At 41.0% G+C, this 16,791-nt stretch overlaps 1 protein-coding gene across 2 annotated transcripts in view; it reads left to right on the forward strand.

The window, feature by feature from the left end:
- Positions 1–16,791, forward strand: part of jam3a (junctional adhesion molecule 3a) — a 32,237-nt gene that overhangs the window by 12,480 nt on the left and 2,966 nt on the right. Inside the window, exons 2-8 of one of the 2 annotated variants that reach the window (XM_041242438.1) lie at positions 11,996–12,061; positions 12,533–12,646; positions 12,891–13,043; positions 14,039–14,241; positions 14,796–14,895; positions 16,160–16,289; positions 16,579–16,633. In XM_041242438.1, coding sequence (XP_041098372.1) covers positions 11,996–12,061; positions 12,533–12,646; positions 12,891–13,043; positions 14,039–14,241; positions 14,796–14,895; positions 16,160–16,289; positions 16,579–16,633 — 821 coding nt within the window. Of the gene's footprint in view, positions 1–11,995; positions 12,062–12,532; positions 12,647–12,890; positions 13,044–14,038; positions 14,242–14,795; positions 14,896–15,832; positions 15,946–16,159; positions 16,290–16,578; positions 16,634–16,791 lie in introns of those variants that run through there. The other variant, XM_041242439.1, reaches the window with a different exon arrangement.

The raw sequence follows: 16,791 nt of genomic DNA on the forward strand, positions 1-16,791 counted from the left end.
AAAGTTTCTCAGATCAGCCGAATGAATCCACTGTTTAAAGTTACATTCAAACTGCGAACTGAAAGGACATTTTTTATTGTGTTCTTTAGTTTCCTTAGTGCTAAATTCTAGTACTGCTAATTTTGTCACCGGTGAAGAAAAAAAAAGCTTATTTTGTCCTTTTTTAAAGGAGTACGGATTTCAGTCAATTACAAGTGATCCATACAAATGAGAAAAGAACACTTTGGAAACCTTTGGAAGTCACAGCATGGGAGGCTGTGGGAGAGGGCTCATGACCCAGTTTAGCCCATTCTGTTGATTTCAATGAATATAAATACTGGTACTGATCCTAATTTGCTCGTGTTTAAATCGGAACATTAACAATTCCCAAATATGTGTCCAACTAAAATTTTAAATAATATTGAAACATCTTGCAGCCCTGTTAAGATGGTGTGTGTCTTTTTATCCTAGGGTTAAAAGGGAGCTGCTTTGATACTGCATAGCTCTCGTTACTGCGTTGCATTTTAAATTGTCCATTACAAACCTGCTTTTGTTTACGACATCCAACAAAAGCAATTAATGGAATCTGCACTAGTGGGACATTAATGGACGAAAGAAAACGAGGGTGTCCGGTTTTCTGCATCGGCAGCTGTCACAGCATGGTGTAGGGTTGCAAAATAAAGTGCAGAGATGTCGGAGACGATCAGTCGCCACCGATTGTTGCATCAAAGGTTTATTGCAGTGGTCATCAAAATACAGAGCGCTCCGGAGAATAACAGTCACTTCATCAGTAACTAGTGTATTCTACCGGGGTAAAGCATACACATGGGTTATATAGTTTCTACATAAAATCCTTTGCTCCTATCAGGATTTGGCACACCTAACCCCCCCCCCCCCCCCCCCCCCCCCCCCCCCAGTTAAGATTAAGCAAGCATTTCATGGTTAAGCAAACATAGCACTTCTCCTTCTACCCTTCCTCTGTCCCTGGTCATCTGACTCAACCTAAGGGTGTGATGGAACATTCTGTCCTTTCTTCCACCTTTGACAAGTTCTTCATATTGCAAAACTGCACCCCAATGATCGTTGGTTGATCCTGTTATCCTGTTTGGTTCCTTCAATGGATACAATCTGCTGGAAGGGGTCAGCAGGCTCAGGAAGCTTCCTTCTCTGCACGGCTCTTCATAAATCTTACCATAAACACTGGGAGTTTAACAGTTCATCTTTTTTACAGGTGAATGGTGGTGCTTTATTTACATGATATATCGTAATAGAGGTCTGTATCGTTTGAATTGACACAAGATCAAAAGCACAGCAGAGCTCATTGTAGATCACCAAGTGGTTTATAGTTGGTATAAATACATACTGTACACTCCCTAACTCAATTTGTTTTATAAAACAATCTCATCATTAGATGATCGTTTGTTCCTGTTATGCATCATGCTGTAGAAGCAGCCCATGAGGACCATCATGTGTATTGTGGTACATGCGGCATCACGACCTGCATACCGTGATGAGTATAGTAACATTCGTTCATCGTACTCCCCTAATAAACACGGCAATAATTGATTTACCCCCCCATGCAAAACCACTACAATACAGATTAGGACTATTGGATTTTCTTTAATTTCCATGTTTAAAGTTTAGCATATTGGCGGATTTTGGTAACCAGTCCAAACAGCTACCATGAGAAGCCCTCTATTGCAGTGATACACTCCAGCATTAATGTGGCTGAGACTCCACGCGTGCAACTCTTCATAGCTCCAATGAAAGAGTGGCGCCTGTCCCGAGTTACATTTATTATTCAGCTTTTTCTATTGTTGCCTGACTTTTGGAACAGGAAACGGGGAGGATTATGACTATATGCCCCTGCTAAATGAACAGCCTCCTGTAGTAGTGCGCTTGTATTGTGCAGCTGTCAGATGAGCCTTACTTCATGGGGTTCGGTCATCAGAACGATGCGTTTGAACAAAGGAGGATTGTCAAGGCCAGGGTTTTTACAAGCACAGTGCATCGGCACAATAGTGGAATAACAGAAACCTGCGCCCTCCACCCCTGACCTCCCAGTGTTCTCTAAATAGAGTGTGTTCTATTTTGATGACTGCCTTCTGGCATTCCTGCAGGCATGGGAACCTGATGTATTTATATTTCCAAAATTGGTAAAATTATCAATGAGGAGGGATAAAGAGCGACATCCACTGGTTAAATAGTTATTCAGTTTGTTTGTAATTTTAAAGCGATATGACTGATTTTTTTTTTTTTTTTTTTTAATCCGTTATACAATAAAACTGAAATGCAGTAGAAAATAGAATTTAAATCCTGTATTGATTTACAGTCTGAAAGTTTGTGAAAACAGGTGGCGGCAGAGTACGTCATTCAAACAGGTAGAACAAAAATACAAACTCCACTCCGAGGACAGCTCTTCTAACACAGTCCCAAGCCAACCCCAATACTGCCTGTCCCCAGAAAGGAAGACAAACATTCTAAGAGATTTCTTTGAAGATGATCTTACTGTCAACGTATTCCATATTGCCTGGAAGACCAAGCCTGGAAACTCCATTCCTAATTAGGATTAATGCAGGGGTCGTTGAATGGAATGTGAAGTATCTGCAGAGAGTGGGGCTGTCAGGTGTTACTAGCCTACTGTAACTCTATCATTGAGAATGCAACAGTTTTCCAGTGGATTCACTCTTTCAAGTCTAATAACATATTGAAAATGTACTGTGTAAGAGATTTTAAATGGAATACCATTTGTAGTGCCTAAAGTATATTAAGCGTAGGTTTACAGCAGTACTCTTAACATACGCTATTGAAGACCAAACCCCGGCTTACACAGCTAGAGTATAGAGGAGCATCCTGCAATATGCAAACATCCCCACCTTGTGAAATAAAGGGATTTGCAAAGTCTTGATGCTCCCACTGCTTTAAATAAGAGATGTGTCAGATGCTGATGCTGTGTTATCTCATGGAGGGACATATTTGCACTTTCCCTGCATCCCTGAGAGAATAAAGAGCAGAATCGTTTCAATGTGTTGACAGGCAGGCGTGATAACCATATTGCAAGATGCTTTAAGCCTGGGCTTTGTACCTGAACTTCAACTAATTAGTGAGTTGCATGGCCTTGATTTAAGTGCTGACACATTCTAAAAATAACTGCTAACCTATTCACACCGGGGCTGAAGAATATCTCAGTGACAGCTCTGACTGCTTCTAATTAACAGGCATGCCATTGCAAATACCAAGCATGCACTGGACCCTCAGAGAGAGAGCAGGGCAGCCTGTGAGCCAGGTGGACTAGTATTGCACTGCAATGTTCATTTCTCACTGACCGTACAGGTAATAGTGTCTTGCTTTCGTTGAAGCCGTCACTGTTTGTCTGATGTGAATCAAGTACATTAGTTCCCAAGTAAATTGTCAGTGCACTTAATCCATTTAAGCCAGTGGAACCCGGATTTAACCTGGATTTGTTTAACAGTTGCTTTATAAGTACTTACAGTAGCAGGTTTTAACATCATACATCTGTTGACAAAAGGGAAGGGGAAGGTTTCAGCAGTTGTTTTTCTAGACTGCAGTATAGATTTCAGTAAGATCTGTATCAGGAAAAAAAAATAATCTAACGCGCATGGGTACCATACCGTCATTGAACCAGTCTTGTGTTCTGTGGGACTGCCAAACAGCCTAATAAAATTACTCGTGGTTTCAAGAGTCTGGTCACTGGAGACTTATTTAAAAATCCAACTGTGGAGGCTAATAACCGTGCTTTTTAAATGTGTTTGTTATTGATTTAAATAAACATTAGTAAACCATAAAAAAACCCACCAAATGCCATGATGTTGCACTGTGTATCGTTATGAGGAAACAGGTTGGGAATAGCTTTGTTAACTGTTAGCCCAAAAGCTTTGAATAAAACGGCTGCATCCTGCTTGATAAGAAGTAACGGGGGGTGTTCAGGAGATTTGCCTGCACAGTAACACGGAATAGCTGAGCTGTATTGAATCCAGAAGCTTTTGGAATGGTCCTGTTTTCCAAAGGAGTGGTCTAGTCACATCTGGCTCACAGCGTGGTCTTGCATGCCTGCAGACACGAGCCTATAGTAGAGGTGGAGAAACTCACACGCAAGGTTCTGGATCTTTTGGCACCAGGTCCTCTGTACTGATCCCTACTGCACAATCATCCTCTCTCATTTCATAGGCATACTATAGACGTCCAGAAACGTCTGCGGTGCCAACAAAGCAATGTGCCTGACCTTGTTCAGGTGAAGTTGTTATTCCTGACCAAGCTGTCTAGCCTGGTTCGAATCCCATTATTGCGCAGCACACACAGTTGTTCATTTTATGTTTTTTTTTTTTTTTTTATTTCCATAAATAAACCCTGGCTACCACATCACACAAGTGTATAAAAAATAGTTCCCTCAGCGCTCGCGTCAATGCGTCAAGCACAGGCTCACTCCAGTCTGGTAGCCTTTAAAGACTTTACCGCGGGCAGTATGCTCGGTGATAGAGAAAGATACAAATCCACGTCTAGCTTTATTTAGCAGAAACATTACCATTCCAGAGACTCTCATGCTGTACTATGTTGATATCTGAGAACAGTGTAGCCTACTGTATATTAAATCCTGTGAGCAATACCGTCCACCAGGGGGCAGATACGGCACCAGGATTTTATTGGTGAAATGGCTGTGAAAGTATCCCAAAGTAAGCAAGACATAAGATCAAGTATACAGTGGCTGAACACTTTCAGTTTGGTAAGGGTTTGCTGTAGCTGTAACCACGTGGATTTCTATTCTGAAGTACAATACCCATTTTTACATACACATGTCGGTGACGTTTCAATCCATTGTCACAAGACTAGGATTATCTAATAAAGCTTACCGGAGAGAAGTCAGCCTGTTAGGTGAGCACGTTCAGCCTTGAGGCATGGCAGTGTGCTGTATCATCAGGGCTGTTAGCTTTGGAAGCCGTCCGTGAACAAAAGCTTACCATCCTAATTATGAAGAGATTTTCTTTCTCTTTGCTAAATAATCCGTCATCGTGGCTCTGTTTCCTGGTACATTGGCATTGTTGATGTGCAGAACCGGGGGGAGGGTCTATTCTTGAGCTTTCTGGAGTTGCATCCTTTATCTGAGAACCACCACAGGGCTGCTGAGTCAAAGCAAACAAAACCCTGTTTGTGTTTTTCTAGTCGAAGCAGACAAAAGAATAACTCTAATCAGGCCGTAGCTTTTACAGAGTGGAATGATAGGGTCGAGGGTTATGATGGAGATGCCTTTGTAAAGCTTTGGGGTTGCTAATATTATTGCAATTAGCCGGACTCCACTGATTTTGTGAGTTAATCTGATCCATAAAAATAATTAGCCTGCGGACAAGTTTTCACTGAGTTATGTGCAGAACCAAGTGAGCTGCTGTCATGACAGCGTTGATTTAATTTATTACACAGGAGCATTCAGGGTTTCCTTTTAAGATAAGTCAATGGGTGAATTTCAATAGTCCACGCGTCTCCTGAGACGGCTGCAAGATTACGGTAGAGTCCCAGGAAAACACAGTAGAAAAGCTAACCTTTCACCTTGAGAGTCCCACAGTGAGTACAGTACAGCACTGTTGATGAGCAGCGCGTAGGTACAGTGAGATTAGATGATGTGACTTCTGAAATACTGCACAATCACATTTCATGAACTACTGTCGCTCTGCAGTACAGTACAGTGTTTCATGCAATCTCTTTAGAAGGCTCAAAATAAAACTGTGTACCGGTGAACTCTGTCTAATCCCAGGACTGTTCCAAGTCGAACAAACGTCCTCATATCTTACAAAATGATGTGGGTCCAATCTCTTTCAGATCCGTTCACAGAACAGTATGAATGAGAGGGCCAGTGAGACGAGGAGCTCTTTTAAATAACATTGACAAATCATTTTGAAATGTCAGGGGTTGAAGTGCCAATAGTTTTTACTGTGCTCCTAATATATGGTATATGCGTTGCCTTATTGGGCTTAAGTGCAAGTAATTCACAATAAAACCTGGAATGAATTCATCTGCTTTGCAGTGGGTGCTGCTGTATTTTTGTTCTTGATATAACTTTGCAAACTTTTCACTAGACCGAAAGTGTAGTGAATCTGTCTTTTGTAAGATGCATGCTCATGTGTCAGGTGGGTTTTGTTTTTTGTAGATCTATAAGGCTTTAATTCACAATGCACAATACTATCTGCCACGCTATTGCCGACTTTAGAACTCATTCACTCCCACAGCCTGAAACTGGGCCGTAGAACAAAGATTCCGATTCACAAGTAGTTGGGCAACAGAGTTGTGGTACAGCATAACTGTTTTAAACAAGAAACAAGGAGAACAGCAGTGTTCCTCAGCTGTGCAAAACAGGATAATGATCTTATCACACAAGTGGTATGCACTGAAATGAAGCTTGCATTTTATCAGCTCGCCACCCCGACACCATTGCATTGTTAAGCTGGAACAAGCAGGGTAGCAGAATGTCCACAATCTTCACGACACGTACAGAACTCCAAACCTTCAGGAACGAAATAAATATACATTTAGAATTAGCAAAACGCAAAAGCGATAGGTTAGCTTCATATTTCCATTTTATTTTGATGCTGACATGAGTGTGTTCCTGTCGGCTCCCAAAAAAATTATAACTAGAAGATTAATCAACTATTCTGCAGACAAGTCACATTTTTTAAAATATTTTAAATTTCTTGTAGTACAGTATAAAATCCTGCTTTCTTCCTGAGTTTTTGTTCTAGCTTGTCTACCACGTTAAGTTCTTAAGCTTTACACATGCTGCAGTATTTACAGCAGAATTAGAAACCTGAGAATTGGCTAAGCTAGGGGGAAATTTAATTGTGCCACAGTTTAATTGACCCAGGTATTGGGATCTTGCCAAAACACCAGTCATGCCCTGTTACTGTATTATCTCAGAGACCAGAACCAGCCTTGTGAAGCATCTCAGATGTGCAGAGCAGAATCGAAGGGGCTTTAGACAGTCAGGGGGAGCAGATTAGAACAGTGAAACAGACAAAAGAAAAGTTCAGAGATTTCACAGACTTGAGACGCGGCGTAAAGAAAGCAGGTCCAACTACCCTTGGGTGATCAAATCAGATGAACAAACTGAGCAATAAAAAAAAAAAGATCAGGCTTGAGGAGAAACACACACCTCGGATGAAACTTTCAGGGAAAACGCATTTATAGATGCTTCAGTTACATAGGGATGCGTGCTCAAAAAGCTAACATCACCATGTATGAATATCAAATGCACACAGTTAAAACAAAATGTATTGGATGCTTTATAAGTTGCTAACTTTGTACTGCACTTGTAAAGTTCAGTTTTAAAGTCAGGTTCATGTTACAATAAAACAGAATAATGTTAAATGGATAAATGTGTATTCAGAAGGAAAGCCTAGGTGCAGGTTCAGACATGATTGCTAAACTACGTTAATAGTAGTAGTTTATAGTATTAACCTATAAAGTGTATCATTTGGACAGAAAATACCGCTTGGACTGAACTTTTGATTTTGTATTCAGCAGCAGCACAGTAGTGTGCATTACTCAGACTGGCAGCTATTTTGAGAATGTACTTAAACTATGTCACAACATTCTGTAAGGAACAAAGAGATGAACCCAACGCTCTTTCCTTCCTAATAATTTCTTTAAGCGTTTGTTTTTAGACAAGGTCAGGTCTGGAATTATATTCAAGCTCTTTTCAAACATTTATGCTGCTTGTTATTTATTCATTTAAAATCTGAGTCCCACAAATTAGCTGTGGGACAATACTAGCATTTTGATCTGTTTGCGGGAACAGCAAGTTATTGTGCTGTGACACAAAGAATGCTCCTGTATTCAGAGTGCAGCTCGGAAAAATAACCCCCAGGACCAGAACAATGTATAAGAAGCATCACAGCACCTTCTGAATTCCATGCATTTTAAACAGACAGACAGCTGTTTTTGTTCTGGCAATTAATTCTGTGCTGCACCATGGCAAATCCATGCAGTGATCAACACTATTGTAAGGTTAGTTAATAGAGTAGACAATGCTGTGAATGTACTAAGACAGCCTCTTGTCATATGCTGAAAGTAATACAGGCAGCTGAATTATTATTATTATTTTTATTGTTGTTATTACATTGTAAAGTGTGTTTCTAATGTGTAATGGTGTTGAAAATAGTGTTGGCTAAGTTTGCAAAAAGGATTACAGCTCGTTTTATCCTAACAAACTTTAGGATCCCTTGCCTGTACAGCAGGTAGGTTTCTGTACAGTAAAATACTGCACCGTACTGTGCAGTAACACCGCTTGTAAAGATTCTCAAATCTCTGAAGGTCCTTTTCCAGTCCCCGCCCAGGCAGACTTACAATGTAGAGAAAGACTCCTAATAATTGTCTTAGTGTTTTGGCAATGGTAATCATTTGTGCTTATGTGCTTGAAGCTTTGCTGGCCATGTAGTGTTTCTGCAGTAATGAATTGCACTGTACTGTGTGTACAGCAAGGATGAGGAGGCTAAAGAGGGTGTTTCTGCTGATAGCCAGCTGTACGCAGTAAAGGTCATGGCTGTTGAATATAATCCAGCTGTGTGGTTAAAATACACAATACCTCTCCACTGGCTTTACTGTACAAAACCGGCCTCCCTTGAACTCTGGAAAAGGCATTGTTTGAAGATCCTGCTTTTGAATCTGTTCGCCCTGTACTGTACATCATTACAGCACATTTTTACATGTATGAGTCTCCCTGTACATTTCAACCACTTTACCAAAGGAATTTACTGTGTTAACATGAAGAACAATGACTGTGCCCAAGAAGAAACCATTCAGATCTTGCCATGTAAGATCTCCTGCAATAGTCAGGAATATTAAGCTGCAATAGGTACTGCAAGGCTATAGCCAGCAGTTTTGCATGAACACATTCTGCTTCATAAAACTGAATGAAACCTGCTGAATAATGTTACGTTAACGTTTTGAATTACATACCACTTTGTAGTTTTCCCATATACTTAACGAATAACTGAAAAAAATAAAAAAATGTGACATTTCAAGATCTAGGCATGACATACTGAAGCACTGTGCGGTTTCGGGTAGACTTCTGCGAAATCATTGTGTAGTTTCTTTGATTTCCATGATGTTAAATATCCAGCGCTTCTAGGCTAGAGCGCACTGTCAACAAGCAGTTGGGAATGGACCCAGTGTCTCTTGTTTCTGCTCTTGCTGAACATCAGGTATCGTGACTGATCTGATCCTGCAAGATTATCGTCGAAGGACTGAGGATTTAGTGCAATACGCATACACGCATCAAGAGACAATTCAAAGTAGTGCTCCGCTGCAGGGGTAGTGGGTAGCCAGCCACACTTGTAGTGCAAGTGTGTTTCTTTTTTCATTCCCGACAGTGCAGATGGCTGTACAGTGCCTTGGGTGCAGCAGCAGTGCCGATGTCAGCGCGAATGCTGCTTCGGCTGCAGTCACACAGCCCTTTTAAGGATATGCTGGCTGTGTTCATTTTGGCCATATTAAGAACGCAATGTCTAGACCTGTGTGTTTGTTTTTTGGTTTTTTTTGGTCAGAATGCTGTGCTGCTTTACTGAAGGGGATCTTCAGTACAACGGAAACCCATAACATCCAAGTTGCAAAATACAAGTGATTCCTTACAGTAAATGGGATTCCCTGCAGTACAGTGTAAAACCAGCTGGTGGCCTAGATCAGGGGCGTCCAATCACGGCACTGGAGGGACCAAGTTTAATAGGTCAAATGATTTTATTAACTACTTAAAGGTCCAGCTGGAGGATTTTTAAATGTTGCTCTTAAGACATAACTACAGTATAGTTGCTTTACATTGCTATAGAGGGATTGCTTTCTTCAGTTGACAGTGTAAGGTACTGTGAAAAGAGTAACCTCTCTCGTCTTCTCAACTCCAAAGTCAGGTTATGTACTGTATTGTTTCACAAGAAGCACTTCCGTAATGAATGTAACAGTGGCTTGCCTGGGTATGAGCGAGTACGGGAGAACTGATTGTGGTTTTACGGCTTTACTGTTTATGTTCAGGCGCTTGTCAGATTTACAGATCAGCTTTTTACAGAACAGTTAACATGTTTGTAAGAAGCAGCCAGAAATGCTATACAGTAGGGAAAAGCCTATATCCTGCATCTAAAAATAAATACACCCCCTCCCCCCCAAAAACCATGACCCTTTCCTTAACCATTTGGCTGCCATGTGTTTTCTTCTGATGAGGTGCTGTAATGCACAAAGCTTTGAGAAGCATTGCACTAAGACTAGTAAAAAAAAACACCCGTGCTTAAAGAGAAAGAAAGTGGAAGATTAAAACTTTACACAGATTGCCAGCAGCAGAGAATGTCAGGAAGGGAGGAGGAGAGGGAATGCAGGCCAGAAGGCAGCACCTGCGTCCTGTGGGGCTTGCTTTGCACATGGATGGCTTGAACCATCTCAGACTTTAAATCTTACCGGGCAAGGCTTCTGGGAACGATTGGTAGATCTGCTTAGAAACCTTGTCCTTCCAAATTTAAAATTGGTTAACCTTTCACATGCTGTAGAAGCTCCAGTGTCAGGAACAGAGCTACTGAATTCAGGCACTGTCAAGTTGATTTAAAAAAAAATAATAATCTTACATTGACCAGAGGCAGAGTGTTGCAGGGGGAGAGAGGTTAATGGCTACACTCCTCATGCATGGCAAGCTCGCATGGGGACAGATTTAAAAAAAAAAAAAAAAAAAAAAAAAAAAAAAAAAAAAAATGTTTATGTATATGGGGATATATGGAAGACGCAAATGCATGATAGCCTCATATATCTATTTTGAGAAAATTGTAAAAAGCTGCAATCCCTGTTTCAAAACTTGTCAGAAGTAATTCTCATCCTACAGAACATGGCGTTTGAAGGTGGGTGTCCTGGAGAATGCATGTATTAAAATATAATCAGTGCGTACTGTAGACCCTATCTGCTACACGAAATACGTTTTAATGGGTTCTAGTAAAGACTTTATACAGTGTATAGTACACTCATTTTAGACTCTGACATAAAGGTAGAATTATGAATTACCATACTAATTTTAATTGGTGTCTCTGCAATTTTTTATACCAGCATTTTTACAGACGTGTTGAACAAAGTCGTTTGTGTTCTTACAGTAGGTCAAAACACAGCATTTTAGCTGAAGTGATGTGTGTGTCTGTCTCGTCATATGTTCTGCAGCAGGTCTGCTGTGTTGCTGAATTATAGCTTGTCTGCACCAAAAGGCACAAGATACCCACTTCCCAAAGAGGAGCATCTGCTTCCCCCTGAAGAATCAATTTGGCTGTAATTAAATATTTCCATAGAACGGCAGCAACCAAATGTGTGAACTTATAATTAATGATAAACACAAAAATACAGCTGATTTCAGAATCTCTTGTGGGGGTGAATTACAGTAGAAGAGATTACTCTTTCTTGCCAGCTGATCAATTTATTTAAACCCTTGAAAGTTTATAAACGATAGTCTTTAGATTAAAAAAAGACTCATGCCTCTATAGTCCCATATCCTAACTGACTGATCCTGTGTTTTCTGCTCTATTTCCGGCCGTTCTGGATAAATAATTCATTCTTGTAGGTCTGTTTCGAAGCTCTGAGATACTGAAGTGCTGAAAGGTGTTGCACTTTACAGTACTGTCAGTCGGGCCCCCCAGAGCTGTACTCCATGTGCTCGCTCATTTCTTAAAACAGTCCCCATGTTACAAAGGTATCTCGCTTCTGCACAATGGGAGCATCCTAGCAATGTGTAGTAAAGTACAGCGAACACAGCGATGTACAAAACAAAACCTGATAGTCTGTGATGCACCGTACACAGCACTAAGCATGGCAAAAGCAAGGAAAGCATCAGAATTACTATTCATATGTCTCATAGTAATATCATTTTAAACCATACAAAGAATTGGCTTTAACCACAGCGCACAACTCTGTGTATTAAGTGTCCATGTGCTGACCCTGGTTATCCGCTTGCTAAGCGCTTGTTTTATTAACTCTTTCCCCTGTTTTTTTTGTCTTGAAGGCTGCAGGTCGCTGGCAGTGGAACTGACCTCTAATAACAAGCACCCTGTGGTGAACGAGTTCCAGAGTGAGTACTGATACAGCAATGCTTACAGAAAAGCAGTGACGCCACCTGCAGGCAGAAATGAGGAGGCTCACGTTTCACATCATCAGACCACATTTTGCTAACTTTTGAGAATACAAATTAAAAGCTGAAATGCAAAAGCTGGTATTCCGTTTGTAATAGTTTACCAGGTTTTAAAAATCACCTTGCCAAATATGAAATTAGCCCCTCAAAAAAAAAAAAAATGATGAAATGCATGTGGGACTGTGGACAGACAATCAAGGCGTAAGTTGCACAGAACTCGTAATCCATTCTTACAGGTTAGTGTGTAACTGCATGCATTTAATTTGAACTCACGTGTGCTATATGTATGCCTTCCGTTCTGCAATATCACTGCAGAGTTTCTATACAGCTGGGTGTGTAGTACTATAATTACCAGGGTGCCTTAGCCGGGTGGCTCTGACCGTTTTCTCCCGTTCTCTCTTCATTCTCTAGGTGTTGTGTTGTCCTGCAATATAAAGTCCATTTCCACTCCTGACCCCAGAATTGAGTGGAAAAAGTTCCGGGGTGGAGAGACCACCTTTGTTTATTTCCAGGGTAAAATTTCAGGTATGTTGAACTGAAAATCGGGTTTGTTTCAGAAAGATCTACATTATCAGGGTAGAACACGGAATCAAACATTTCATTTTCACTGCGCTCACTTGGGAAAACCAAGGCTTTGAACCAAGGTAACACTGATCTCCTTAATGCTGTGCTGTAGGTGAATATGTTCTTAATAGCACACTATAGACAGTTGATATCATAGTAGTAAAGTAGTAAAGTTTTTTTTTTTTTTTTTTTTTTTTTTTATTAGGAGCATTGGAGAACAGAGCGGAGTTGACAGAGACCACATCTATATTAATTCACAACACGACCAGAACGGACTCGGCCATCTACCGCTGTGAGGTGTCAGCCCACGAGGATGTGAAAAAATTAGACGAGCTGTCCATTGAGCTAACTGTACAAGGTGTGTGTCAACGAGTTTGCACCAGAGGCTCCACTGCGGAAGAATATAGCGCTCAAACAGAATCTTATACGATAATACATAGTAGACCTTAATGTTTGATGTGGTACATCAATATGAAATTTCTCCAGATAAGGTACTTTGTAGCCGATGGAAATAACGTCACATTAATATTAGCTATAACGTTTAATGTATTTGTTATTTTTTTGATTTTTAACTATACATTATATAAAAAAAAAGTACAGCATAGAGTTACTCTGTAAGATACAAGCTGGTTTTCACTCGGCACAAGTTCAGAGCAGTCAGTATGCCCACTTGCTGGTTGCTGCTCTGACCCTTATTGGAGTGGATATCGGCTTGTATCATACAGCACCCAATATGATATTCTGTATATATTAGTTTACGTTGTCTGTGATTTGTGTGACATTAACTTTAAATTACCAGGAGGAAAGAAAAATAGATTGCATGACCTTTACAAAAAGCCACAGCTGTATACAACCAGGCATTTCTGTTAACACTGTATATTTGTGTCTCAGTCTCGGAGAAGTATAGTCATATTGCAAGCTAATCTTGTGTAATACTGTCAGCCAGTTCCAAGGTTTTGATCATCACTAATTCTGTCTGCGAGGGTGGGTTTGAGAGATGTTCAAAACGGACACGACTGTAACAGGAGCTGTGATCCAATTCCTTATGAGGGAAAGTGAAGCCCTTCCAGAATGTCCATTGGCATGGTAATGAGGGCGTGGGTATAGAGTGGGGTCTCACTTTTCAATGCAGGGAATCGAATCAAGAATCAGGAGTCTTTTAATAGCAAAACCTTCCGACCGGCATTAGATCACCGCTAGCTATTAAAGATATGTACAAAAACAAATGATGGTTAGTTCATTACATATATATTTTTTACATGGCAAAGCAGAAATATTCAAGAATTGAGCGTTCTGATAGTCTGAAGGTGGCTTGATAGTGTGTGTGTGTTGTTTTTGATTTGCCGCTCCCAGTAAAGCCAGTGGTGCCGAGGTGCAGTGTGCCCCAGTCTGTGCCCGTGGGGAAGTCTGCATCTCTGACGTGTGTGGAGACTGAGGGCTTTCCACTGTCTACCTACCACTGGTACCGCAACAACGAGCCCCTTCCTGCCAACCCCAACAGCAGCCCCAAATTCATCAACTCCTCCTACACAGCGGATCCCAAGGATGGGACTCTGGTATGAACTACGTCATACACTCTATGTAGTGCTGTAAACTGCAGGGCCTGTGTTCATGGTAATAGTTTAAACCTAGTGTTGAACGATTAGTACTGTTCTTAAATGTGTAACCATTGTCAAAGTAACGCATGTCAAGTAGAGGTCAGCTGTAGTGTTTATACAGAAGTATTGAATGTGAATGTCTACGCATCAGTGTTGGGCACATCTAGTCTTGTCTACGTTAATGTCGTAGTGCGTCAGTGGTACTCTTATTATTAACCACACGGGCCGACGTGAGATAGTCGCACTGCGGCTTTCGCTGTCATTACCACAGTTGCTGGCGCTTGCTAAGTTTAGAAACCTCGATCTGCCGCTGGAATGGGGGCTCGGTTTCAGGGATCCTAATTGGGTTGTTCAGAGTAAGTGCGATCCTGGGTTTAAATGTTATCAGCTCTTAAAATAGTTCCTGGAAATTGGAATTCCCAGCTGAGGGGAAAGTGTTTTGTGAAGAGCAGAGTCTACAATGCTGAGCCTGCTTTTCTGTACCCCCCCCCCCGCCCCGGGTTCTTTTCTAGAAATTCAGTGAGGTGAAAAAGGTCGATGCCGGAGAGTATTACTGTGTGGCCAGAAACCCCGCAGGAACGGCCCGATGTGGACCCCAGCTGATGGAAGTCTGTAAGTTCACTTTATTATGGCCAGGTTCAAATCCAGTTTTTATATTTATACCCGTGTATCACCTTTTATGAAACTACAGTTCATAGAAAATATCTGTTGGCTTCTGTTGCTTTACGAGTATTGTGAATGTTATTCTTATCCATTCACATATTTACCTAACAAACTGCAAAATACATTCTTTGCAGTTTCCACACATTTGATTTTTTAGTGGTTATACATTCCCCAAGCATGTGACCTTGTCCTTTTATGTGGCCTGTTTTGCTACTGACCCCTGGTGGAAAACCACAGTGCTACAGGTTGTAGCACTGCAACAGTAAGTTGAGGTTCCTTGTATAAAACCAGACTGCAATGCTTTTTCATAGCAGAACCATTATCTTGGAGGGTGTAGAAGGCAGCTAGGTCAAAAAATAAATCAGGCAGCTTGTTTATCATGTTCAGAAAATACAATTGCTACAGTAAATCTAGACCAGACAATGGGGGGAAAAGTGAAATACAATAAACAGTTAAAAACAACATAGAGAATAAAACAAGAACCTGATCCAGGGTGGATCCTACCTGTTAATCATTCTCAGAGCAGGGAATTAGGCCTGGAACTAGGGAGCGCTGGTGTACAGGTAAGACCCACAGCAAATAAATACAAATGGAAAACACAGCAACTGAGGTGCTGTCTATCTAGGTAATGAATTGATCTGCAGTGCAGTCAAATGGAGCTGTGGCTACAATGGTACAGGTCAATTCTTGTGATGTTATATTGGGAATATTTGAATCAACGTCCTGTGTGTCTCTGTGTCCTTTCAGATGATATTAACATTGCTGGGATCATGTATCTCTGTGTCCTTTCAGATGATATTAACATTGCTGGGATCGCGTGTCTCTGTGTGTCCTTTCAGATGATATTAACATTGCTGGGATGGTGTGTCTCTCAGTGTCCTTTCAGATGATATTAACATTGCTGGGATCGTGTGTCTCTCTGTGTCCTTTCAGATGATATTAACATTGCTGGGATCGTGCGTCTCTCTGTGTCCTTTCAGATGATATTAACATTGCTGGGATCGCGTGTCTCTCTGTGTCCTTTCAGATGATATTAACATTGCTGGGATCGCGTGTCTCTGTGTGTCCTTTCAGATGATATTAACATTGCTGGGATCGTGTGTCTCTCTGTGTCCTTTCAGATGATATTAACATTGCTGGGATCGTGTGTCTCTCTGTGTCCTTTCAGATGATATTAACATTGCTGGGATCGTGTGTCTCTGTGTCCTTTCAGATGATATTAACATTGCTGGGATCGTGGGAGGCGTGCTGGTGGTGTTGACTGTTCTGGTGTTGATCGCAGTTGGGATCTCTTGTGCATATAAAAGAGGTTACTTCGTAAGCAAGCAGCAGACAGGAAAAAAGTGAGTACTGTCAGGATAACATTGCATCCGTTTCGACCAAAAAATACAGCATGTCAAGATTGCCAGTCCTGAAGTTACTTCATTAGTATAAATCCAGATCAGGGTGTATTAAAGACCCCATGTCCACAGTGACCATATTGTACGCCCAGGTATGTACATTATATACAGTATGTTTACAGTGGTGCTTTTGATATATCCTACTGTATTTTAATAAATAAAAGTATGCTGGTATAGGAATTTGCTTTTTTTTGTGTGTTGGACAAGTTTTACTTATTTTTTTCCCCCCCAGTTACAAACCCGCTGGTAAAGGAGACGCGGTGGATCACGCAAGACCAGACGAGGAGGTAGGATTTAATGAGCAGCATGAATCTGTGCCCTGCAGCACGCTGCGTACTGTTTAAAATCAAGCATGCCTGTCACATGCATCCCTTCACAAAGATGTGGTAAACACTACTTTACAGCTATCGGTATCTCCAATTTAGTTGTCTTGAGACAAACAATG

The sequence above is a fragment of the Polyodon spathula genome, unplaced genomic scaffold (assembly GCF_017654505.1).
Source record: "Polyodon spathula isolate WHYD16114869_AA unplaced genomic scaffold, ASM1765450v1 scaffolds_1290, whole genome shotgun sequence".
NCBI classification, from domain to species: domain Eukaryota; kingdom Metazoa; phylum Chordata; class Actinopteri; order Acipenseriformes; family Polyodontidae; genus Polyodon; species Polyodon spathula.